Consider the following 25,575-nt stretch of genomic DNA (forward strand, 5'->3'; position numbering starts at 1 on the left):
GCTCCTCAGGCCGCTGGGACCTGCGCCCCACCCAGTTCCCACCCACCCTCCCCCAGCACCCAGTGCCTTCTGCCACGCCGCGTGCTCTGTCTCTGCCTGGTCCCCGGGCCCAGGCACCCGTTCCCTGTTAATCATCTCTGATAAAACAGGGTGTCTCTCATCTGTCATCTTTACCACCTTCCCCCAGCCCGTGAGCGCCGCGGGGCAGGGGCCTCGCGAGTCCCTCCCCGCCTGCAACGGTGCCTGGCATACGGGGGGGGGGGGGGGGGGGAGGGAGGAGGGAGGGAAGGGAGGACTCCCTGGGCTCCATGTGTGGGTGGACTCACGGGGAGCCCAGGACACACACTTCCTAACGCAGCCTGGGTCCCAGGCCACTTGAGAAGCCGGGGCTTGGAGGAGCCAGAGCAGTGGGAAACCCGAATCCGTGAATTTGTGGGCTGCGCCATCCCCCCAGAGGGGCCCATCCCTGCGCCCAGCACTCCAGGAGGGGTGGACAGCGTGGCCCGAAAGGAGGTGGCTTGTGGTCTGCACACCGCATCCCATGCCCCAGGCCCCCAGCGTCCCCCCGGTGTGCCAGGGACGTGAGGGCACGTGTGACCCGCCACCATCGAGCCCCAGCCCGAGGTCCTCCGGGCTCCAAGCCCTGAACTCGGCTGCGTCCTTACCGTCCCGCGTGGGAGGGGCGTCCGCGCCTCCAGCTAGAAGAAAACACAGGGGTCACCCCAGCAACCCTGACGCCTGGCACCCCCCACCCAGCGGCCACATCCCAGTGCCTGTGCCAGCGGCAGGTGCACAGCACCTCACGTGCGTTCGCTGTAAGTGGGAGTCACTCCTCTGTAAACCCCGAACTGCTCGGAGAGTCCACTAATTAAAGAAACGTGAGGAGCACTCTGTCACCCCCCAGGTGAGGAGGAGCACTCTGTCACCCACCCCCGAGGTGAGGAGGAGCACTCTGTCACCCCCCAGGTGAGGAGAGAGCACTACACCACGTGAGGCACCCACCCCACAGGACAGCCCAGACCAAGACTCAGGCTCGCCGTGGGAGGCTGGGTGTGGGGCCCCCTTCCCTCACGCGTGCTCTCCTGAACCCGAAGCGAGCTTGAGAAGGTCTCCTGCCCATTCTCCATGCAGGGAACTCACCAACACCTTCCGGAACCCATTCCGAACCCGGACGTACAGCTCCTCCGTCTCGGCCACGAAGATGAGCCAGCCCTCTGGTACCTCCGGCACCTGGTCCAGCATGGTCTGGTACGTGGCCCAGATCCTTACCTGCGGGAAGCCCGACCCAGGGGGTCCCCGTCACACAGAGGTGGCACCTGGGCTCAGTGGTGGGGGGGTAGGGATGAGGACACTTCCAGATGAGAGTCCTGAAGGCTCAAGCGGGTTCCTTTCTCGATGAGGCTGCTCCCTGGGAATGCTCTGTGGCACCGGGAGGGTGAGGACACCCTTGGGGAGGGCTGGACGCCAAGTCCCCGTGTTCCCTGTGAGCCCTGCTGGGGACCCTTCTTAATGGCCGTCCTCCCCTGTCCTCCCCTGCCCCCCGAGTCCCCCAGCCGCCCCCAGGCTTCCCACTTCTGCTTTGCAGACCACACGTCAGAGCCGCTGTGCGTGTGTGCCCACCCACGGGCCCGGAGAAGGGAGGGCAGCCGGGCAGGTGACTGGGTGGTGAGCGGCTGACCCGTGCAGAACGGGGTGGGGGGGCTCTCACCCCTGAGGAGGTGCCCATGGTTCCAGGGGGTCCAGGGGGCCCAGGGGGGCCTGGGGGGCCAGGAACACTGATCGCTGCAAGAGAGGGGCCAGAGATGGGGACGCGTGGCCCGGGCTGGACGAGGCTGGAGCTCAGGCACCTGTCCCCTGCCCAACTTACTCTGCCTGTAAGGGCCGGGGAAGGAAGGGGGCCCCGGGGGGCCAGGGGGCCCGGGGGGCCCAGGAGGCCCCTGACGCCCCTCATGGCCGATGCCAGGGGGTCCCTGAGGTCCGGGTGGGCCTGGCTGGCCCCGAATGCTCTCTCCCTTGGGACCCTATGGGAGACAACAGAACGCGTGCCAGAGGCCCCGCCTGCCCACACCACGGCCCCCCACGCGGTGCGCCCTGCGCTGGGACGGGACCCCGGACCGCAGGCCAGAGCACAGCCTGGAGAGAGGCTGGTCCCCCGAGGGCCCCGTCCTCGCTCCACCCCTCAGGCGGGCGCGGGGGCCGTGCCGCCTGGCATCTTGTAGCGGCACCGGCAGCAGGACAGGCGTGAAGGGCTGGGTGAGGGCCCCTCGTGCCCCCCATTCCCCCAGCTGGCTGGACGGGCCCCCAGGCCAGTGAGCCACCAGCCCCGCCCCTGCGCCTGCCAGGAGTGGGGGCAGCCTCTCGGCCTTGCGGGCATCCACAGCGGGCTGGACCTGGCCCGGGACCTTGGCGACATGGGCTCTGGGGCAGAACTGCGGGCGGCCGGGAGCCCAGACTTACCGGAATCCCAGGGTCGCCTGGCGGGCCGGGGGGGCCGGGCACACTCGAGCTGAAGAATCTGCCACTCCCGGGCTCACCCCGCTCGCCCTTCTGCCCCGTCTCTCCTCTGTCGCCCTTCTCCCCCTGTGGGTGGGAAGGCCGGTGTGAGGCAGCCCGGCCCCCGCCGCTGGCCTGGGAGGGGAAGGCCGGCCCCCGGGGGAGCCCCGGGTGGGCAGCGTGAGGCGGCCGGAAGCTTCTGGAGCCCAGCAGGTCTGGCAGATGCTGCGGGACGGGGCTCGGCTCCCCGCCTTCCCGGGCCCCCAGCCGGGGTGCGGCAGGCGGCAGGGACGTGAGTGACACCCACCTTCATCTCGGCCTCCAGCTGGAGTAGGTCGAGTGGGAACTGCCCTGCAGGAGGGGGGGGGCCGAGGTGAGCGTCTGGGCAGCGCCCCCCCCCCCCCACGTCCGCGTGTTTCTGGGCGGCCCTCTGCGGTTCTGTTGCACGGGTTCCCAGGCACCGGGTGCCTTCTGACACTTTTGTTCACGGCGCCCCCTGAATGTTTCGGCCGTGCAGCGGCAGGACACACCAGGGAGGCTAGTTCACACCCGCAGCCTCACAGCTGGGGACGCGGGGAAACACGAGTCGTGGACGGGAACACGGGGACGCGCCTCACGGGCGGGGACGCGGGGGGGACGCGGCGCCCCACAGGCGGGGACGCGGGGGGGACGCGGCGCCCCACAGGCGGGGACGCGGGGAGACGTGCATCCCCCTTGTGACGTGAGTTCCAGGAGGCGTCTGGGGGCTCGGGCGGTTCCCGTGACGGCCACCTGCCTCTGGCAGCCTGTGCTCTGATCTCCTTTTCTAAATGGCACCTTTTTAGAATTTCTTTTTATTACTGGTTGTTGATTTTTGTGAACTGTTCCTGTGACCTTGGTAATTCTAACGGTACGTTCTTTTGGGTGATGTTCACTAACGTGTCCGTACAAATGGCCGTTATTTCTTCCTTCGCAAACCTGCCCCCGCTCCCGGGCTGGTGCCGACAGGGCCACCCCGCCAGGCGCTAGAGGTGCGGGGGGAGCAGCCCTTGGCCCCTCGCTCGCTCGCTCGGCTCCCTCCCTCCTCAGTCCTGCAGGGGGCGTCCCGGGATTAGCGGTCTTTTCAAAAAACTACCTTGATTTGTCCGTTTGTTTGTTCACCTCCGAGCTGTACCATTTTCCCTCTCTTCTCTAACTTTTTCAAAATACAACTGATTGTCAAGTTGGCTCCGACAGTGCACACGGTGAGCTCTTGGTTTCAGGGGAGATTCCTGGGATTCAGCGCTTGCGTACCACACTCAGGGCTCATCCCAAGTGCCCTCTTCAGTGCCATCTCTTTTCTTAAAGGTAAGTTTGCTCTTTGTTTTCTGACTTCTTGAGCTGAGTGCTGAGACCCGTGTCCTGCTTGAGGCTGTGAGCTCCTGAACAGTTAACAAGCCCCACGCTGGGTACACCCGCGGCCTGGGCCCCGCAGGGCTGGCTGATGGCGTGTGGCCCCCATCTGGGGGGCCCTGCTGTTGTAGGGCCGCTGCGGCCGCAGGCTCGGGGCTGGGAGGCTTCACCCGCTTCCACATGCCGGTCCCACGTGTCCCCTTTCCGCGTGGCCTCTCCTCATCTGGACGTGCGCTGCTCTGTGGTCATTTTCCAGTCGCGTCTCTGATGCTGACTTCCTGCTCGCTTTCTGCCAGGCGAGGGCCCATGGGGTGAAGACGGGGTCCCCGTGTTGGTGCCAGGGCCCCAGAGGTCCGGGTCAGGCTCCATCTCCTGCTTCGGCTGTTCTTTTGTGTGCTGGTGCCGTCATGTACTGAGCGCCGGCCCCGCCCCCACGACGGCAGAGCTGTGTCCCTTCTCCCCTCCGTTGCTGCTCTTTGCACTGAAGCCACGTTAAGATGCACAGGGATTTGGAATCGCTGCATTTTTCTGGTGGGCTTACAACCCTTTCTCATTATGGACATTTTTTTTGTTTTAACTTCTGGCAATGTTTCCTGCCTTTAAGGTATGCTTGTCTGATTTCTCACACACACACAGGTAGTTGTACACATACATACATGCACACAGGTGCGTTCACAGATGCACACAGGTGCATGCAGACACACCCATGCACAGAGGCACACCTAGGCACACACCTATGCACCGATGCACACGCACACAGGTGCACGTGCACACCGGTGCATTCACAGATGCACATACGTGCACAGAGGAACTCACATGTGCAAAGTGCACACACAGGTGCACTCACAGATGCACATATGTGCACACAGAGGAACTCACACAGGTGCACATGTGCACACAGAGTGCATGCACATGCACAAGTGCAGTTACACAGGTGCACTCAGATGCACACACATGGGGGGTCTCACACATAGGTGCACTCACAGATGCACATACTTGCACACACATGCACACACATGCACATGGAACACACGTACACACTCAGGTGCATACGGGGAACACATGCACACACAGGTGCACACATGCACGCACACACAGGCTCGGTTGCCTGCCCCCATCCCGCATTCAGCCTGTGTGTCCGTCCTCACATTTATAGAGTCTCCCGTAAGCAGCATATGGTTTTGTTTTATCTGACTGACGATGTTTATCTAATGGAGTTTTCAGCGTGTTCCCGTCCAGCGCACTTACTGATTTCAGCTGAAACCGACTGTGTTAAATCTGCCTAATTCCTATGTGCTCCATCTGCTGTGTTCCTTTTTATCTCCTTTCTTGTCTTCTTTTGGGTCCAGCAACTTCGGTGCTGTTCTTCCTGGGCGCGGTCAGTCCCATGGTCCTGTTCCGTCCTTGGCTCCTGCCCAAGGCGGCAAGGTGCCCGGGGACTTGAAGCCTGCCCTGACCGAGGGCAGCAGCTCCGCCCCCAGGGGGGGTCTCTCCTCCAGTATCACCTCCTTCTCCAGGAAGGGCCGGTCCTTGCTGTCCGTCCTTTCCTGTCAGGGTGGGTGCTTGACGGCCTCACACAGCACACACGCAGTCTTTGCACACGCAGGCACCCTGAGGCCTCTTCTCTGGCGTCTCTTCCCGGTCGAGGAGCCAGGTCCTGTGGCCGGTGGTATGAAGGGCTCCTTCTGTCTCAGAAAACCTGGGCCTCTAAGTCTTCAGGTGCTCCCCTGCCGGCGCCCCTGCCCCAGCCCTGGGCTCAGGCTCCATGCAACCCTCTCCTCACTCCCCTCCCCGCCTCATCTGCTGAAACTCACGCAGACTCCTCGGGTCCGGCGGCTGCGGCCCTCGGTTCCAGAGCAGAACTGGGTTCTTTCCCGGGGACCTGGCTCCCTGCAGACACCCCCCACCTTCCCTCCACTGGAGCACTGTTGTGATTCAAGTGCCCGCCCTGGCTGGGTCTCCTGGGGGCCTGTGTCACCACGGGCTCTCCTACTTGCATTCTGGTCCGTTCCGGCCATTCTCTTCAGCCTACATCTCAGGTCGTCAGGGAACCCACCTTCCTCGGGGAGTGGCTTCTGCTTCTAGCGGTCCTCAGGGAAAACCCGGGCTCTCAGCCCGGCCCGTCTGTCTCTGACCCCGCCCTCGCTCTGAGGGTCCCCCGATAGGCCACCCTTCAGTTGTCACTGCCTGGGGCTGGGGGCCCCGGCCCTCTAGGCTCCCCAATATCCACACCGTTGTTTCCTTGGAGTTCCTTCAGCAGTGGAAGAATTCAGCAGAGTCGTCTCACCATCCGAGGAGCTAGGACCTCACCCCCCGGGCAATCTGGCCAGGTGAGGGCCCCCTCACAGCCCGTGGGCAGGGGGGGGCGACCCCCAACACTCTGGGTGCCAGGGCCCAGCTCTGCCCCTTAGCCCCACCGTCCTGGGAGCCCTGGGCCCTGAGGCTGTGGGGCCGCGGACACTTGGAAGGGGCTTCCTTCCTCCAGGAGGGCGCGGGTCACCGGGAGGGCGGTGCCGGGGACGCACCCCCAGCCCAGGGTGCCCGGAGCTCGCTCACCTGGTGGTCCGGCTGGGCCCACTTCTCCTTTGTCTCCCTTCGGTCCAGGAGGGCCCTGGTACTCTGGAGGAACAGAGACCCGGTGCCCGTCACTGAGCTGTGACACAGGCCACGCCCTCTGCCCCGCTGGCCCCTGGGCTTGGTGAAGGCTGTGCGCAGGAACCTGGACGGGGGAGGGGTGCTGCTCCTGGAATCCACGCCACTCCCGCGGGGCGGGCGCGAGCTGACAGCAGGCCCGGGTGGGGGGCTGCAGATCTAAATTCTGCACACGCGTGGGTGGCTGCTCAGCATCCAGGGCGGTCCACGGCTAGGCTGCCGGGACAGCCGTGCTGGGAGGACCTGGGTGGCCCGGCAAGGGGGCCCGTGGTCACTGGAGCAGGGGATGCGGGTCGATGAGGAGGTCCTGCCGCCCAGCGTCCCCGCGAGAGGCGCCCGCCCGGCCGCCCCAAGGCCCTGGGGGCCCTCACCTGGCAATCCCGGAGGTCCGGGGTGGCCAGCCTCCATGAATGCCTGCAGAGAAGCCAACCGGTGAGGGAGGGGCTCTGCAGACTGGGGGCCCCGCCCGCCCTGGGGTCTCTGAGCCTGGAGCCCCGTCCCCTCTGTGAGGCCATACAGACACCCCCCCCCCCAACACATACAGGAGCACAGGAAGGGGCAGGGGGAGGAGGTGGGTTTGGAAACAAGAGCCCTGATCATGATGTGACCTGCCCCTTATGCATCACTTCATGTGGCTGAACCTTGTGAAAACGGGGTGTCTGCCCCCCAGGACCAGAGGGCTCAATGCAGAGAGCCCTCGCTTCTGCGGGTGGGGTTTGTTCTCTGATGGCGTTCCAGCCAGGTCCCACTGGCCAGGCCCCTGCCAGAGATGGGGGTGTCCCCTCCCTGGGCGAGGCTGACCACTCCAGGGGGTGGGCGTGGAAGGGCCTGTGGGGAGGAGGCGGGGGTACTTACGTTGCTGTCGTAAACCGGAGTCCCCGGAGGGCCTGGGGGGCCTGGGGGCCCTGGGGGCCCGGGCGGACCCTGCGTGGGGAGGACAGAATGTGAGGTCACGTTCACAGCCAGGCCACGGACGTGACCGGGGGAGCAGACGTGAGGGGACTATTTCAGAAAGTCACTAAAATCGGAAAACTGGACGCGTGTGGCAGCATAAGATGAAGAAGCCTCCGGTTGGTCTGTGGCCGTGGCCCCGGGGCAGACCCGCCCTCATCCACGGTTTCTACGGTCAAGGCAGAGCCCCGGAGGCCAGGCCAGCAGGCTGAGCCTGTGTGACTCACACTGCATCAGGAGCAGACCTGGGCTGGCGAGGTTGTGCGGGTGAGGTTGTGCGGATCTCGGGACCCCGCCCCGCCGGCCCTGTGGGCGCCCCTGTGCCGTGCCCCGAGGCCAAGGACGGAGGGACCGGAGGTGGCATGGAGGTGGGGTCTCGGGCCCCCAGAAGAGCCACTGGAGGCAGAGCCCGGTCCCCACAGACTCCATGAGGCGCCCACGTGCCCAGACACGCCCAGACACACGCCCGGACACGCGCCGTCCGCCCGCAGATCAGAAGTGCACAATGAATCCCAGAGCCTCTCTCGCCTGTCCAGGCCTGTGACCTTTCTGTCACCACCTCAGATCTCCACAGGACACCCCCGCCTCTTGATTTTTCACAAGGCAGCAGCCACATTTAGGCCACGGGAGGAAAAAGCCACGGTGAAGAACAATGATGGCAAAGCCAGAAACAAGGGGGCCCTTGACACGCTGGCCTCGGGACGCCGCGCCCCCGCCCGGCTGCACTCAGGGGGCCCTGGAGCAGTCACTGAGTGCACCCGGTGGCCGGCTGGGTGCTGGGCCGCAGGTCCCCGTCTGGAGGCCCCCCTCTTAGGGAGAGACAGGTAAGGACACCCATGTGAGCAGCATAAAGCCCCGCTCAGAGGCCGGTGAGGACCGGGAGTCAGGCTGGGCGCCGAGTGAGGCCGCGCCGCCGGGGGCAGGGGCACGCGGGACCCACGAGGCTGTGCCCGTCCAGAAGAGCCACGCGGGGGCCTCTGTCCCGGCAGCTCCGGCTGGCGCGTGCGCACACGTGTGGGGTCCTCGTGCGAGAGGCCAGCACAGCGTGGTCACGATGTGGGGACCGTCCGCGCCCCCGGGCGTCCCAGCCCCGCCGCCCGCCCCTCGGGGGACACTCACCCTCACACCCAAGCTGACGCTGGCGGGTCCTGGCTCTCCTTTCTCCCCTTTCAGTCCGTTCATCCCGGGGCGGCCCTGGGGCAGGGCGCAGGGCGGTCACTGCTGGAGGGGCCCAGGCCGGCCTGGCCAGCTCTCCGTCCCTGCCCAGTGCGCGCCGGGGCGCCAGCCCCTCCCACCCCAGCCACCCACAAATCGGCCGGGCAGCCCTAGGCTTCGTGCTAGAGAAGCCGTCCCCGGGTGGAGGTGGCCCCTGGGGCCGGGCAGGGGAAGGAGCTGTGGTCTGTCCCGCCCCCCCCCCCCCCCCCCAGGCCCCCAGGGGCCAGGCCCAAGCTGCTGCCCACACGCGCCAGAGCCTGGTCCTTACCGGCCGCCCAGGGAAGCCAATCTCCCCTTTGTGCCCCGGCCGTCCATATGGACCCTGCAGAGAGGAAGAACACCTTTTAGGAGAGCAGAGGCCGGCGCCTGCTGTGGCTCCCACCTGACACCTGCCCTCGTGTTCTCGAGGTGTGCTGGGGCACATGCCAGGGCCACCCGCCCCCGCCCCGCGGCCAGGCCGTCACGGGCGCCTTGTGCTCTTGCACACGCGTGCCCGCCCTGGAGAGCTGTGCGCCTACTCACCGGCGGTCCTCGGAAGCCAGGCTCTCCCTGCACAGGAAACCGGAAGGCACTGTCAGACGGCCCGCTGGGCAGTGCCCGAGGGGCTCCGACAACGCGGTGGCGGGGAAGGAAAGGGCAGCAGGAAGCGGGCTCTAGATTGGGATTTCTGTCTCCAGGGCATACGGATGAGGACCCCCATGCCCCTCCCCCCGACCTCAGGGAGGGCCTGAGTTCTCTGGGCCCAGAGATCCAAGGTCCCACTGCCCACCCCAGACAACCCAGGGAGACTTCGGGGCCCCTGCAGGCCTGCCCCCCACAGCCACTGAATCCGGGTCCAGGCCTCCCCACACCCTCTCAGGGTCTTTCTGGGGGTGGGCGACTGGGAGGAGGGCCAGGACCCCTCCACAGTGGGGGGGCCCAGAGGCAGAGGGGCAGCCACATTCTCTGCGGGAGGCCATCTCCTGCAGGTGAGGCCTGGGCCGAGCCCCCCTTCTCCACAGCCCCCAGCCCCTCTGTAGGGCGGGCTCGGCTGATAGGGGACGACCAGGGGCCGGCTGGGTGGTGGCCGAGCTGGGCACTCAGGCTCTGACCCTCCCAGTGCGGCTGTGAGAGACAGACAGACAGGGCAGGGCAAGGGGCCCAGGCTGCAGAAGGTTCCGGAGCCCTCTCAGGAACACGGCCCCCTCTGTGCTCTCTCTGCAGCCCCTGGGACCCCCGGCTCCTGGCCTGGAGAGGCCCAGGCACCAGACTCACCTTGGCTCCTTTCTGGGCGGGGCCCAGCGTGTGGCCATCAGGGCTGAAGACGGGGCCCGGCTCGCCCTTCTCACCCTGGAACAGTGGGGGCGGCGGGCGTGAGGCCGGCTCTGGGGAACGGGGGCCCTCGACCCCCACAGTAAAACCCCAACTCGGCATGAACACCACCCCCACCCCAAGCAGGTACACGGTGGGCGGGGTCCCCCCCTCCCCAGGCTCTGCTGAGGGGTGGTCTTCGCGGAGCCTCCACGGGTCGCAGTGAGGTGACCTCGAGGACAACCTGCGTCAGAATCGGTCACGGCTCTCGTGTATCCCCCCCCCCCCACCAGGTCACAGAGCAGATGGTGCCTGAGCCTCTCACCTTGGGTCCCGGGGGGCCCCGCTGGCCTTTGGAGCCCACATCTCCCTTTGGCCCGGCCGGTCCCTATGGGGAGACAGGCAGGAATGAGGGCCACACGAGGGACCTGGTTCTGCTGGGGCGCACCTGCCTCCCGGTCCCGACCCACACCCCAAACCCCGCCCTGGTCCCCGGGGGCTTCTGCTCCGGAGCTGAAGGCTCCTCGGCTCTGCGGGCCCCTCCGGCTCGGGGCCGGGAGGGCCGAGCGGCGACTTACAGGAAAGCCCGCGTACCCCCGCCGGCCCTGCGGAAGAGAGGGGCCAGGTCAGCTCGGGGCGGGCGCGGAGAGGCCGGCTGCGGCTCTCGCCCCGGATGGCGCGCACGTACCTCGGGTCCCGGCACGCCTGCCACGGCTCCCTGTCCGCAGGTCGGCGGGAACACAACCCGAGGAGGAACAAGAGGAAAACACGTTTACAGTTAACGCCTCACAGGACCAACGAGAAGGCCCAGAAATTAACGCACAAGACAAACTGCCTTCAGTCGCCATCCTGGCCTTGGCCTCCGGTCCCTCAGGTCAGGCACCAGAGAACCTTCCAGAGGCCCTGGGGCCAGCGCGGACCTGCCGGCACCTGGGACTCCGACGGCGCAGCCCACCAGGCCCGGCTCTGTGGCCGAGGGAAGCAGGGTCTGGGAGGGAGGGGCCTTGCCCCGTTTAGGTTTTCTGCCGTAGAATTTGTTTTCCTCTGATCGCCCAACTGCACAATTTTCTTTTTGCTCAAATAATTTAAAAGTCTCACCAGAATGAGACACCGTCGCTGGTTCAGAGTAGAACCAACAGACGGGAAACCGTGGGGTCTTTAGGGGACACCCGGGGCGGCAGAGCCGGCGTCGGGCGGGCGGGGGGGGCGGGGGGGGCCGGGCACCGCGCCTGCCACCCACGCAGTGTCCTTACGTCCTGCTCCGACACATAGACGACAGGCCCGGGGGGTCCGGGGGGTCCGGGGAGGCCGGGCTGCCCCACGCCATCCCTCCCTGGGTCGCCCTGGAAGAGAAAGCCGGGGTCCGGCACTCAGACGGCTTGCGGGGGCCTCCGGATTGGCAGGGCGGCTCCGGAAGGGACCCCCAAGCCCACCAGGGCTCGGGAGGGGTTCCTGGCACCCACAGGGTGTGCAGAGGCGCCTGGGCTGGGGCGGCAGCAGTGACAGTCCCCCCTCCTGGCAGGACGAACTCCGAGCCACACCCCTCGGGGCCTGCGGACCCCGAGCCCCACTCACTTTCTCTCCCTGGGCCCCTTTTTCTCCTTTGGGTCCCTGCAAAGACAGAAAGGAAACAGTTCATGTTAAACAGAAGCTGAGCCCCCTTCCCGGAGACCCCACACCAGCAGCGGCTCTGAGTGATGTAGAGAGCTGCTCCTGGGGCAGGGGGGCGGCGAGCCAGACAGGAGTCATCCGCCTCGGGCCGCCTGGACACCCAGCCCACGTCGCTGAGCCCCACGGGGTACAGAGCACTGGTCAGGAGCCCGAGACCACACGGAGGCATCAGCTGCTCTGGGGTGGTCAGCCCCCTCCCCCACCCCCCAGCAGTCCTCGAGGTCGCGCACCTGGGCCCCGGCTGCGCCCTCTCTGCCAGGGAGGCCGGGGAACCCGGGAGGTCCATCCGCTCCGACTTCTCCCTGCACCGGACACAGGAGGCGAGTGTCAGCGCGCCGCCCAGCACACCCTGGCGTCCGGGGAGGTGAGCGGCAGGCCGGGGCCTCTGTGGCTCGCCAGCTCACGCCCCTGGCAGCGATTAGGCTCAGCCAGCCTCCAGCCTCCTTGGGAGCCTCAAGGGGCAGAGGGGGAGGGGACCGTGATTGGATGGACTCCTGTGGTTCCCCAGGTTTACACCTGGAGCCAGGAGGAAGGCTGTCCTGTGACCTGGGCGGGGGGCGGGTGTCCTCGGGACAGGCATGTCTCAGCCTCTCGGGGGTGAAGGCTGAGCCGGGACAGCACAAGGAAGCCCCAGAGGGAGAGTGAGCTGGGCCTGGCCTCGGAGGTCAATCCATGCAGACCCCCACCCCGTTACTGTGGCTCCAGGGGATGGGGGCCCCTCTCTGCTCCCGACTGGGACTGGGAAAGAGCGCTGATCCCCTGACCCCGAGAGAAGGCTTGATCTTACCTTGGCGCCCTGTGGTCCGCCTATGCCAGGGTCCCCCTAGTAGAGCAGGCGAGGGGGCTCCATGAGTGCCGAGGGTGATGGCTACCCCCACGGGGTGGCGTCCACGCTGCCCCTCCCCCTCCAGGAAGAAGGGAGGGAGGGAGGGAGGGAGGCGCCATCAGCCCCAAGCAGAGGGTCCCAGGGACACCGGGCTTGCTGTGCAGCAGCTGACACGGCCCAGACTGTTCTGGAAGCTGTGTCATCAATCTGCTCCAAAGGGCAGGCCCACCAGATGACCTCATTTTAAGAAAGTGAGTACGTGTGTCTTTCGAAAATGCAACCTTGTGCCACAACCCTAAGTTTTCCATCAAAGCAAAACACTCTAACAGGAACATTCATCAAAGGCCCTTGCTAAAACGTCCCCTGGTGGACCCTGGGCGCCCTTGACCCTGTGTGTCTGTGGGGAGCACGGCATGCCCTCCCGCCCTGGCCACCCACGGGGAGGGGTGGGGGCTGGTGTCCTCCAGGGTAGGGGAGCAGAGAGCAAAGCAGGGAGGTGGGGGGAGTCCCGGCCCCCCCCCCACTGCCCCAGAGCCTGGGAGGCACGGCCGGGGCAGGTTCCTCTGTACCCCAGGTTGGCGAGCACCCTTAAGATGCGTGAAGCCAGGGACCGAGCGGCCTTAGGACGGGAGGAATGCCCCCCCCAACACAGAGGCTCGGGACGGTGGCGTGTGGCAAGTGTCCCGCCTGGGCTCCTGCCGCTCCTGGGCCCCCAGGGGCCAACCCCTAGTGGGGAGGGGTGCGCTCACTGACCTTGACTCCCGGCGGGCCTGGCGGTCCCTATGGGGCAGAGAAGGAAGAGAGCCTGAGCCCCCCAGGGAGGGTCTTCCTCCTACAGGGGCCAGGTCCACCCCTGCCCCGGGCAGTGTCAGGAGCAAGGGGTGGGTGTCTGTCCTCGGCACCACCTACGCCCTCAGGAGCTCAGACCGGATGCGAGGGCAGGCCTGCCGATGCCCACAGAGCAGGCGGCTGCATCTCAGGTAACGGAAGCTACGTGTGTCCGAGCACATGGACGCTCGGCCCGCGCAGGGCCCTGGCTGGCTCAGCTTTGCCCGTCCCGTCACTTCCGAGGTCACAGAACAGCCCCGCTGATCCAGCGGTCAAGGGGCATTGGATCTGTGTACCTGGGTCCAGAACCCTAAAAGTGGGGACAGGACCCGGGCCCGAGACCTCGCTGCCACCTTGCACCGGGTCCTCTCTGATGCCAGCTGACTGATGCGGCCAAAGATGTAAAAGGAAACACGAAATTAAACTAGCAAAGCCACGCTAGCTGCTCAGGGAACGAGTTTCTGCCCAAGAAAAGATCCTCATTCACGCAGCCCGGACAGACCCTGTCCCGGCACGCGGGCGCTGGCAGCAGGATGTCCTGGGCATCCAGCCGCCAGGACAGAGGCAGCCCCCCCCCCCAGACGTGCCCCCACATCTGATCTAAGTCCCGGGCTCTCCGGGGGGCAGCTGCGGCGTTAACAGCAGAACAAGGTGGGATTTCACAGGAATGCGCCCGATTTCAGTTAGTTAAAATTCCACTTAGGTCCAAAGTTTATTACTTCCCAAATTAGAACCATAACGGGAACTCGAGCACTGCTATTTTCCAGAAAGATCCATCTTTTAGGGCTTATTCTGCCCACGTCCATTTACCAGACCACCAACAGCACTCTCCCACATGGTCCACTGCCTCCTGGAAGGCCTCCAGGGTGGACAGTGCTCAGGCATCAGCGGCCTTGCCGGTCTCTGCCGGGGGTGGTCCCAGGGGTGACCCCTGCCCCACACGCGCCCCTTTCCCGAAAGCGGATCAGGCCCAGCTAGCGCAGTACCTGTGGCCCACTGGCTCCGTGAGCAGTTGACCAGAAGGGTCCCCCAGAGCCTTCCATGTCATCCTGCGGACAGCACACAAGGGACACTTGGGTCTGCGTGTCTTACGGGAAGAGGCCCCTCCCGGAGGCCAGCCGCTGGCCTGAGGGGGAGACTCGGCCACGGCGGGGTGGGTTCCAAGGGCTGAGGTCCCCTGGAAGCGACCGTCCTTGGTCCTGGGGTGAGAAGCACCTGCCTGTCTGCAGGGACCCTGCTGGGTGGGCGCCCCGCTCAGCCCTCTCGAGTTTAGGCAATTTTATCTTTGGCCTGAGCACAAGCCACGGGCTTGGCTGTCGGATGGTGTCGCCTGGAGCAGCCTTTCCCCAGCACGTGCAGGACCAGGGCCCGGGCAGTGACCCCCGACTGCTCCCCCGCCGCCCCTGGTCCCACCTTGCGGCACCGTCCGGGCGCTGACGAGGACAGGCGTCAGGCTCGGACGTGGGGCCGGGGGGGTGGGTGCCCAGGGGGCACGGGGCTGCACACCAGACTTCCCGGGGGGGCAGGAGCAAGGGTACTCACAAACCCTGCGGCGAGTCCTGGTCCTGGGGGCCCGGGGGGCCCGGGAGGCCCGGGGGGGCCAGCTGGTCCGGGGGCTCCTGCCAGGCCGGTCTCCCCAGGAGCACCCGTGGGGCCAGGGTCCCCCTTGCTTCCCTGCACAGGTGGAGAGAGGAAGTCGCTACTTTGGGCCGCCAGGGTGTCCGCTAAAGCCCGAGGCAGCCACGTATCCCCTGCCCACCTCCTTTCCTTACGTGCGTTTCACAGATTCGAAAACCAGAGATAAACGGCACTGCACGAAGCAAACCCAGCAGCACCCGTTCTTCCTCGGCCTCGAGCAGATTTTATCCGCTTTAAAAACGACACGGCTGAGACCTACAGGCCCCGCACCGGAGACGCTCCTTCCAGGCCAGGCGCAAGGTGCACACAGAGCACGCTGCCCCGGCCGAGGCGGGGGTGGCCAGCTGTGGCGGGCGGGGGGGGGGGCCCGAAGCAGCGATGGGGGAGCAGGGGGCCCGAGGACTGAGGAGGCCGAGGGTCCTGGCTGCCAGGTGCTGGTGAGCAGGGCAGGGAGGTGGGGACCTGAGACAGGGAGAGCTGGGTGCAGGCCCCGCCCCACCCGCCTGACCTCATCCGCAGACGGAGGGACCACACTTTTCTCCTGCCCCTCGGACACGGGCTCCCCCCGCCCACAGCAAGGGCAGCAGAGCCACGCTGCCCTGTTACGCAAGTGGCAAGCCCACCGGAAGGCGCCGGCAGCGCTGACCACAGCCTCTCCCCAGGGGCCTCCCGGACCCCCGTCCTGGACCCAGCCAGTGGGCTGGGGCGCCCTCACGGCTTCCCACAGGCCTCAGACGCAGCCCCACGGGGCTCGGGCCCCAGGCCCCCGTGAGCCACCCCTGGGGCTGGCGCTAACCCCCTTACGGTCTATTCAACGAAGAGACAAAACTAGCAGTTTCGATGTATTGCCGCCCGCTTTACCCAAGGGCTCGTTTTAGTGGAAACTTCTGTTTTACTTTCTCGGTTTTAATCTTAGTGCCTTTTTATTATATTTAAGAAGCTCATCTAATGGCCAATCTTTGAAAAGCTGCTGTGTAAACGTTTGTGCCTTGAAATCTCCATCAGGGCTGATCATTTGTATTTATTCTTTCCCAGTTTCCTACTCAGTTTACAACCAGTCTAGGATGCGGACCCGAGGCCACTTCCTGAGGGTTTTAACGTCTGAGTCTCAATAGCCAGTTTCCCATTCAGGGCCTGGCCCAGCTTCCACGCTGAATTTTCCTGCTCTCATAGCCCCTCATTACAGGCCTCCCAGAGTCCCTCCCAGAGTCCCTCAGTGCCCTCACGCGCATGCGTGTGTGCGCACACGTGTGTGCCGGTGTATGCATGCGTGTGCATTTGTGCACGAGTATGCTCGTGCATGTCTGTATGCACGTGCATGCATGTGTGCTTGCGTACCCATGTGTGTGCGTATGTGCATATGTGCACACACATGTGAGTGCACTGTGTGCTCATGTATGTGCGCACATGAATGTGTGCGTGCATGCCTGCTCGTGTATACATGTGAGTGTGTGTCCATACGCATGTGTGCACGTATATGCATGTGTGTGCGTGTGCATGTGTGTGCATATGCATATGTGAGTGTGGGTGGGTGTGCATGGGCATGCGTGTGCATACGTGCGTGTATACACATGTGTGCGCGTGTGCATGTGTGCTCCTATGCACACACTTGCCTCTGAGCCCTACCTCATCCCTAGAATCCCCATGACCTGCGTCCCGATCCCATCCTCATCCTGGCCCTCGCTTCCCCCCTGGGGCTTGCCCACCGGAGCCCCAGCCTGGAGCTGCCCCCACCGTGCCCCGCCGGGAACGTCCCCCGGGGACCAGCCCCTTCACCTGCTGGGAAGTTTCCGGTGAGCACCCTCCCATCCAGTGCACCCACCCTCCCCGGACCCGCCTCCTTGTGGGAGAATGTCAGGAACCTGCTCTGGGTCCCATGGGGCCCCAGCAGCACCCCAGCCCCCAGCGGCCCACGCCCTCCCCATGAACCCCCGCCCCTCTGCCCACACACACACACTTTATCTGACAAGTTTTCCCTGGGAGCTTGTTTCCAAACACCAGATCCCATTCCTCAGCAACCAGAACCGGGTAGGAACCCTTGCTGGACAAAGGTGACGCCACCCCCCGCCCCGGGAAACTCCCACAGTGGACACTGGCTCCCCTGACCGCTGCCCATCTCCATCTGCCCAAGTGGGTCCGGGGCATCTTGTCTGTACCTTAGGTCCCGGGGCGCCCGCTTCGCCCTGCAGGAGAGAGAGAACAATCACCGTACCACCCCGCGTGCAGCCGAGCGGACTCTCGCCCGTTCTGTCCTGACCGGAGAGGCCGCCGCCATGCCAGTCACACTGATCACGGGGGTCCGGCTTTCCTCCGTCCTGTCCTGGCAGCTGGGGCCGTGCGCCGCTCCCGGAAGACGCAAGCCTGAAGCCCTGAGTGTCTCCTGGCCCTGGCTCGCCCTGCGTCAGGGGCTTCCGGGTGGCCAGGAGTGGCCGGCGCCCCCAGGAGAGCCCCTCTAGCTTGGCTGCTCCCCCCGCGAGAGGCCCCGAGTACCCAGGGTTCACGGAAAATAAGCCTCCCCCGCTCAGCCCCAAGCAGCGCAGCTCTCGGAAAGGTACCCACAGAGGACGGCCTTGAGACCCCCCCCCCCCACCCTGGTTCGTTCACTGAAGGCCTCACGGAAGTGGGACCCCAGCTGTAACCAGAGTTAAAGGTCGGGACGTGCCCCAAAGACACCGATCCAGCTGTCACCCTGAACAAACGCTAATCAGAGTCCCGACCCCGAACTTTCACACGGCTCTCAGCAAACTCCAGACGCCCTAGGCCCCAGGCTCTCAGACCCCGAAGACCTGGGTGGACGGCTGATGGCGGCCGTGCAGCAGATGGCAAGGACCCCCGCCTCCGTGTCACCACCTCTGTGGCACTCCTCGTGCGAAAGGTCGCCAGGCGCACCCCACCCCCACCCAGGGCCCATCGCCCTCCGGCCAGCCCGTGGCACCGACTCAGGCCCGCGCGGACTTCTGGGGAAGGGACTTACGGGGCTGCCTTTCTGGCCAGTGTTTCCCGGCCCCCCGTCTCTTCCTGGAGGACCCGGCGGTCCCTGGGGGAGAGAAAAGCAGAGTGTGGGGCCGGATGGAATTCAGTCGCTGGACAAGATACACAGGTGATTAGGGGTTAGTGATGATTATCGGCGTGACGGCCCGAGTCCGCGGCTCACGGGAGACCGGCCCACGGCAACACGGGCCACGGGGTGCACACGGCTGTGTTCACTTCCTGAATTCGTTTCCTTTTCTTTCTTTTTTTTTTTGAGTTGATCCAATAGGGGAGGATGAGAAGGGCCCCCAGACCATCAGTGAGGGGACTGCCTCACTCGCTAACGAGGGGCTGGTCACTCAGAGCCCACCATCCACGGGACGACGCCACAGGGCGCGGACTGTGCCTTCGGAGCGTGTTGTCCAGCGAGCACGTTGGGTGTCCCCGGTTCCTGTGGCCCAACTCTAATAGCGAGACGTGTGGGACCTTCCAGGCCACTGGGCCCCCCACTGTCGGGAGCAGGGAGCACCCCGAGAATGGTGAGTCACAGACACGGGCCCCTCACGGCCCCCAGGCCTGCAGGCAGGGGCCCACTCCTCAGATGGCCTCTGGGCGTCCCACTGACCCACCAGCGGCCGGGCCGATGGCCTCTCAGGCTCCTCCCTTCCCCGAGGCCCAGACCCGGGAGCCACCTCCCTGCGGTGATGAGGTTCACCCCAACCCCAGGCCAAGCCCGGATGGGGTCAAGGGCAGGAGGGGCAGGAGGCAGGCCTTACCTGGGCCCCAGGAAGCCCGGGGGCCCCGTCCCGCCCAGGCACGCCAGGGAGGCCCGCAGGGCCTGGGACGTCCGAGCTGTTCACCCCGAAGCGGCCTGGCTCTCCGGGCAGGCCTGGGACGCCAGGGGGCCCTGGGGGGCCGGGGAAGCCTCTCGGGCCCTGGACACAGAGGAACACAGGATGGCTGAGGCGCACGGCACCCGCCGAGGGACAGCCCTGACCCCCATCCCCCGCGGGGCACCCCCAACCCCCGCCACCACAGGGACCCCCGCACAAGGAGCCGTCAGGACCCCAGACACTCACTCGGAGGCTCTCCAGGTCACCGGCAAACCCGGACCCCTCCATGTCAATGAAGGTCTGGTGAAGGAGCCCACAGACGTGTCACTGGGGGCCTGGGCCCTTCCCCCCGGCACCCCCTCGCCTGAGGTCAGCGGGGCTCATCTCCAGCACAGCCCACGCCACCCACGCCACCCACCGCTGGGCTGCTTCCAGTGAGAAGCTGTGACCAGGCAGTGGGCATGAAAGGAAGCAGAGCCGGGCAGGAGGAGTGCCCTGCGCCCCCCCCAACACTCTGCACCCCCCGCCCTGCACCCCAACACCCTGCACCCCCCAACACTCTGCACCCCCCAACACCCTGTATCGCTCCAACAACCTGCTTCCCCAACACCCTGTATCCCCCCAACACCCTGCACCCCAACACCCTGCACCCAACACCCTGCACCCCAACACCCTGCACCCCCCAACACCCTGCACCCCCCAACACCCTGCACCCCCCGCCCTGCGGCCCCCACCACCCTGCAGTCTCCCCCCCTCCTGTGACCCAGCAGGCAGGGAGGACTCCTGGGCCTGGACACCCTCCCGGAAGGCGGGTCTGGGTCCAGGCAGGGGATGGAGGGTCCCTCCCGGGGCCGCAGGCGCCCCCCCTGCTGGTAGAGGTGGCACCAGGACTCACCAGCCTGTCGTGTCTGAAGGAGGGTCCTGGTGGCCCCGGAGGCCCTTGGGGTCCTGGGGGTCCTCTTGGCCCGGCCCCAGGGTCCCCCTGGGGATGTAAGACAGCAGTCACCTCAGGGTGTGCGGCCCTCCCTGTGGCCAGGGCTTGAGAGCGTAACGCACGCGAACTGAGACCCAGACAGCTCAGACTCACCTTCTCGCCCTTGGGGCCCACGTCTCCGGGGGTCCCGGGGAAGCCCTGCGGCCCAGGGTCACCCTGGAAGACAAGGACCATCCGCTGGGTCAGGGAGGAGGCCGCTCCGTGCTGCCACCACCCACGGCGCTGAGACAGGCGGGCCGGATGGAGGGCATCGTGCAGGACCCGAGGCAGACGCTGCCCACGCGGGGCCTGACCCGGGGGTCGCCACGCGGGGCTGGGCGCAGTATATAAATGTGACCCGTGGCTTCCCCGTGGACATCTTCACCAGACACTGGCGCTCTGCCCCATACATGCGTGTGTGCGCCCTGCACGTGTGTGTGCCTGCCCTGTGCGTGTGTGTGCCCTATACATATATGTGTGTGTGCCTGCCCCGCACATGTGTGTGTCAGCCCCACGCATGTCTGCCCTATGCATACATATGTGTGCGCCTGCCCCACACATGTGTGTGCCTGTCCATACATGCACGCGTGCGCCTGCCCCGCACATGCGTGTGCCTGCGTAGGGGACTGCGGACAGCGTGCCTGCACACTTGCCCCTGGTGGAAGCAGGAGGCTTCCGTGTGCGGGAGTGTGCACGCACGCTGTGGGGCTCATCAGCGTAGACACTGAGGTGTGTTTGCCCAGAGCAAGCTGTCCCTGGCATCCTTTGGGTCCCGGACGCCCCAGGCTCTGCCAGGCCGACACCAGCTGATTTTCCGCAGGCGCCACTGGTACTCCCGCGAGTGACTCCCCCACCAGGTTAATTAGGGACTGTCTGGGGTCAGGAAATATCCCTTTCTGTCCACTCGAATCTTTTCAACGTGAATGTGGGCCATCTGGGGTTAGTCAGTGGCCTGCCCCCCTGACCGCTTGTCAGGGTGTTATTTCTGGATCTTCTATTTTTTTCCCTTAATGTTTTTATTTAATTTTTTGAAAGAGAGACAGAGCATGAGCAGGGGAGGGGCAGAGAGAGGGGGACACAGAATCTGAAGCAGCTCCAGGCTCCCAGCCGTCAGCACAGGGCCCGACGCGGGGCTCGAACTCACAAACTGAGATCATGACCTGAGCTGAAGTCCGATGCTTAACCGACTGAGCCCCCAGGCGCCCCTATTTCCGGAATGTTAACTAGCAACCTTCTCGTGCTGTGTTATGCTTCTCAGAAATGGCATTTGCGAATTTTTAAAAATTCAAACAGAGTTTTAAAGATAGAAGCTCTCATCTGTTGTGACTGCTGGTCGGTCTGCACGGACTCCCTGCCCCAGCTATGGGCTGCACCCCCTCCCCGCTACGGTATGCACGGACCCCGCACACTCTCCCCCCGTCCGCCATGGGCTGCACCCCCTCCCCAACCCACAAATACACTTCCTATTTCTTTGCTATGTGTTTTTCTAAGTATTTGGAAGCTATATCTTTTTTATTTCTTCCTTTTCCTTTTCCTCCTAGTAGTTAGCCTAAGCTTCTCAATACGTACGCATAACTTAGTATTTTTCTATCAACAGTTAGACTTCTATTTTCTCAACAAAAGCAAAGTTGAGTTCGAGGCTAAATGCGTTTGCACCGTGTTGAGTTTACAGAGTGTCACAGGGTGACGAAGCCTGAGGGTCTCACACAAATACCACAGACGCACCGGCTGCGAAAGAGAAGTGAACTTACAGGATCCCGTCTTCCCCGGGACCACCCTGGAGTGTGCGGGAGGGCCGCTAGCGACAGAGTCACACAAATGCCCACACGGAGACCTGTCCCCACCCCGATCCAAACGCAGAAATGGAGCCGCACCCCAGGTCCCATGGAGAACGGCTGTGTGTCAGTGTGGACAGCCTCCCTCCCAGTGCCGGCTGGCCCTGCGGGGCCTCGCTGACCATCCTCTGCATTGCTGACCGCCCCCAATCCCTGATGGCCCCCCACCTCGCTGACTGCCCCCCGCCTTGCTGACCACCTGCTTGACCGCCCCCCACCTCGGTGACCACCCCCAATCCCTGATGGCCCCCCACCTCGCTGACCGCCCCCCCGCCCGCCTAACCACCCCCCACCTCACTGACCATCCTCTGACCACCCCCCACCTTGCAGACCACCCCCCACCTTGCTGACCACCCTCCGTCTCCCCAGGGCAGGAAGCTGCCTCGAGTCTGGGCCACCCTGAGGTCTCCACTGGGGACCTGCTTCTCGGCCACCTCAGTCCCACCTCCCCCTCCCGCCCAAACCCCTCCCCCGGCCCAACCTGGGGAAGATGGACTCACCGGCTCACCGTCCTTTCCGGGGACACCATCCTTCCCCGGTGGCCCTGGGGGTCCTGGGGGGCCCTGTGGGCCGGGTACAGGCTGTGCATCGGGGTTCTGCACTGCAGGGCCCGCAGGAGCCTGGGGACAAAGAGGAGAGGGCACAGGCTGGGGGCCCGTGGCTGCGCCCTCCTGGGTCTCAGGCTGAGCTGCGCATCACGCGGGACATGCAGTGGACGTGACATGTATGGGGCACATGGTGGGCACTGCTGCCAGCGGGGCCCCGCCTGGTCATCCCTGCCACGTGGTCCCAGCACCACAGGCAAAGGAGGGGGACTCCTGGCACCCCGCGGGCACAGGAGGGGGGCATCCTGCGGGCACAGGAGGGGGGCTCCTGGCATCCCATGGGCATGGGGGGGCTCCCGGCACCCCGCGGGCTCAGGAGGGGGGCTCCCGACACCCCGCAGGCACAGGAGGGGGCTCCCGGCATCCCGCGGGCACAAGAGGGCCACAGAGGAAGGGGTACAGCAGCAGGAGCTGCACCCAGGTCCCCTGGGGTCAAGGGAGGGGCCTCACCTCTTCCAGGCTGCCCCCAGGGCTCTGAACGTTCCAAGCGGTGACAGAGTCTGAGCCAGGGAGGGTCCAAGCTGGGGGAGGCAGAGGAAGCCGTCATCCCCGGGAGCCCGGCCCCTGCTCTGGCTGGGCTCACCGCCCTCCCCCCACCCGCCCCCCCGGCCCCAGGCTGCCTGCAGCTCCAGGGCGCAGTCCCCAAACCTCATGCACACGCACGCAGACACACACACACTCACACACGTGTACACACACTCATGTGCACACACTCACATGCACACACATTTCTTCTCTTGCTGAACCACAGCAGTTTGTTGCATTTACCACAACTCTTCCCCAGAATGAGGACGTTTCCTGACAACCAGATGGTCACATTCAGGATCGTTCGCGTGGTTACACGCGGTGACTGAACACACGGCCCACGTTCAAGCGCCTGCACTGGCCCCACGATGTCCTCGGTAGCCTCCTTCTGGGGATGGCTGACAGTGGAGGTTCCAGACCCCGGGAGGCGCGGGCCACATCCGGCCTGTCAGGCCTGCAGGGCCCAGGGCTTCGGGACAGCCACCGCGCAGACGAGAAGCCACGGGGCGCGAGTGCATGCAGCACGGGCTGTCGGCTCGCCCTGGTCAGCCCAGGCCGGTCAGGGTGGGCACCTTCCCCTTTGTGGGGTGAACTCGGGCAGTTCCCCCAAATCCCTCCTCCAGCGGTCAGCCCGCTCAGGCAGCTCGGTGACAGGGAGCTCACGTGCTCTGAGGCCCTCATTTTCTGAGGGGGTTTGGGGGGAATTGCCGCCCCCTCCCGGGGTGGCCCAGGCGCCCTGACGGTGCGGCGGGCTGGGCGCAGGGACTGCACGGCTGGGCGCTGAGGCCCTTTAGCTGAACACGGATGGGCGCGCAGACTGGGCCCACACCAGCCTCCCCACCAGAGTCAGAAGAAATCGGAGCCGCATCCACGCCCTTGACCACAGCCCGGCCAGCGCCCGCCAGAGCCTCCTGGATGACCCTGGGACCGCAGCCAGACCCCGCCCACTACGGAGGGTCCCAGGTCAGCCCCGGCCCCGCGGCCGTCAGCAGGGGGCGCGCGCCTCGCAGGCCGGTATCCCACATACCAGCATGACTTAAGGCAGATTGAAAACCTCTGCCTCAGCCAACACTGAAACTGCAAAAACCCCGATAGGAGAAAGCAAAGGAGGGAGACCGTGTTTGAAGCGGGTTCAGCATCTGCGGGCCCCGCAGGACCGGCCTACAGAGGCACTCCGCCCGCGCCCGCGCAGAAACCGCACGCCGGGTGCGCCGCGCTGAGGAAGAGCAGGTGCGGAGGGCTGGTGCGGTGTCACCCCCACGCTTCTTACGGGGCCACAGTGAGCGGACGGCTGTGAGGACAGACCCACGGAACAGAGCCGAGTCCGGAAACAGTCTCCTCACACGGACGGCTGATTTCCAACCCAGGCACACGGGCAACTCAGCAGGAGAAAAAGACCGTCTTTTCGATAAATGGTGCTGGACGGGCAGCTGCGCTTCCTGCCACACGGAAACCTGACTCAAAGTGGGGCACGGAACAAAATGCAAAACCCCAAGCCGGAATGCTACCGGAACACGCCAGGAAGCCCCTGGGACCCTGGGCGGCACAGACTTCTCAGCTATGACCCCACAACTGAGATCCACACGTGAACGAACTCATACACTGAGTTTCAGCAAAATTAAAAACCAATCTGTTCTGCTCCCGCACAGGCGCGGTCAAGAAAACGGAGAGATAAGCTACAGACTGAAAAAGTACTTGCAGACAGACACCTGATACGGAGTCCCATCCCCAACACGGAGAGCTCTCAGAACTGGGCGCCCAGAAAGCAGTCAGCCGCTAAGATCTCAACAGATTCTGCACGGACGACAGCGCTCGGAGGCCGAACGGGTGCACGGAAAGACGCCGTGCCACCAGTCATCAGGGAGAGGCAATCACGCGGCCTTGAGCCGCCCGTGTACCCTCAGGGATGCCAGCGATGGCACATGCGCACGCCTGGGGGGCCCAGAACCGCGGGGAATGTGGTCCACCACTACTTCCACGGCGGACACACGCCTGTCCTGTGGCCCCGCCGTTCCACCCCAAGGCGTCGAGCGGGGAGACACGGCAGCAGGTGCCGCTGCAGAGGCTTACCCTGGAGCCCACGGCACCTTTAGCTGGGACAGCCCCACACTGGGAAGGACACAAAGGTGCACTGTCAGGTGAGTGTCCTTCCACACGGTGAAATAGCCCTGAACCAACAGTGCAGAATTACACCTTGCTGAGTGTCAGCACGATGGTGCGGAGCGAATGAATCAGGACAGGAAGGCAGAGTGTGCACTTCCATGTATGGAACATTCTAGAAAACACCAGCATCTACAGTGACAGCAGACAGCTCAAAACTGATCACCTTGCATGTTTTAAATACGTGCCCTTTATTGTATGCCGATTACACTAAACACAAAAACAAAAAGTGACCCCAGGCCCATCAGGGCTGCTCCCAAAGGGTCCCGGGATGGCCCTGGACGGGGAGCCCAGGCCACAGCGCACAGTGGGGAGGCGGCTGGGCTGAGCGTGTGACGCTGGTGGGGCCCGAGTCCATCACTCAGGACTCTGAGGGGCCAGACTCTTCACCAGCCTTCCAGCGTGGCTGGGCCCTTGGGAAGCACGTTCGTGACAAACGCCAAAACTAGGTCCTTGGAGGAAGGGCACACAGAACGTGAATAGCGGGGCCCTGGGGCACCAACATCAAGTCCCTCCTTATGTTGTCTGTTTCTCAGATTCTTTCTTTTTTTTTTTTTTTTTAAATGTTTTATTTATTTCTAGGAGAGAGAGAGAGAGAGACAGCGTGAGCAGGGGAGGGTCAGAGAGAGAGGGAGTCCCAGATTCTGAAACAGGCTCCAGGCTCCGAGCTGGCAGTCAGCACAGAGCCCGACGCGGGGCTCGAACCCACGAACTGCGAGATCATGACCTAGGGAAAGTC

The 25,575-nt window shown here is 64.9% G+C and overlaps 1 protein-coding gene across 1 annotated transcript in view; it reads right to left on the minus strand.

Annotated features, from left to right (window-relative positions):
• COL18A1 (collagen type XVIII alpha 1 chain) overlaps window positions 1–25,575 on the minus strand; it is a 50,152-nt gene that overhangs the window by 1,729 nt on the left and 22,848 nt on the right. Inside the window, 33 exon segments of the mRNA XM_039257094.1 lie at window positions 67–124; window positions 175–698; window positions 1,141–1,269; window positions 1,709–1,782; window positions 1,868–2,021; window positions 2,458–2,580; window positions 2,801–2,844; window positions 6,421–6,483; window positions 6,888–6,930; window positions 7,372–7,440; window positions 8,587–8,661; window positions 8,951–9,004; window positions 9,205–9,231; window positions 9,937–10,011; window positions 10,298–10,360; window positions 10,551–10,577; window positions 10,661–10,690; window positions 11,226–11,315; window positions 11,548–11,583; window positions 11,874–11,945; window positions 12,431–12,466; window positions 13,223–13,249; window positions 14,284–14,346; window positions 14,840–14,971; window positions 17,092–17,118; window positions 17,910–17,972; window positions 18,682–18,840; window positions 18,985–19,038; window positions 19,634–19,720; window positions 19,826–19,888; window positions 21,459–21,488; window positions 22,047–22,166; window positions 22,602–22,672. Coding sequence (XP_039113025.1) covers window positions 67–124; window positions 175–698; window positions 1,141–1,269; window positions 1,709–1,782; window positions 1,868–2,021; window positions 2,458–2,580; window positions 2,801–2,844; window positions 6,421–6,483; window positions 6,888–6,930; window positions 7,372–7,440; window positions 8,587–8,661; window positions 8,951–9,004; window positions 9,205–9,231; window positions 9,937–10,011; window positions 10,298–10,360; window positions 10,551–10,577; window positions 10,661–10,690; window positions 11,226–11,315; window positions 11,548–11,583; window positions 11,874–11,945; window positions 12,431–12,466; window positions 13,223–13,249; window positions 14,284–14,346; window positions 14,840–14,971; window positions 17,092–17,118; window positions 17,910–17,972; window positions 18,682–18,840; window positions 18,985–19,038; window positions 19,634–19,720; window positions 19,826–19,888; window positions 21,459–21,488; window positions 22,047–22,166; window positions 22,602–22,672 — 2,762 coding nt within the window.

The sequence above is a fragment of the Hyaena hyaena genome, unplaced genomic scaffold, assembly GCF_003009895.1.
Source record: "Hyaena hyaena isolate Hyena2069 unplaced genomic scaffold, ASM300989v1 scaffold_600, whole genome shotgun sequence".
Taxonomy (NCBI): domain Eukaryota; kingdom Metazoa; phylum Chordata; class Mammalia; order Carnivora; family Hyaenidae; genus Hyaena; species Hyaena hyaena.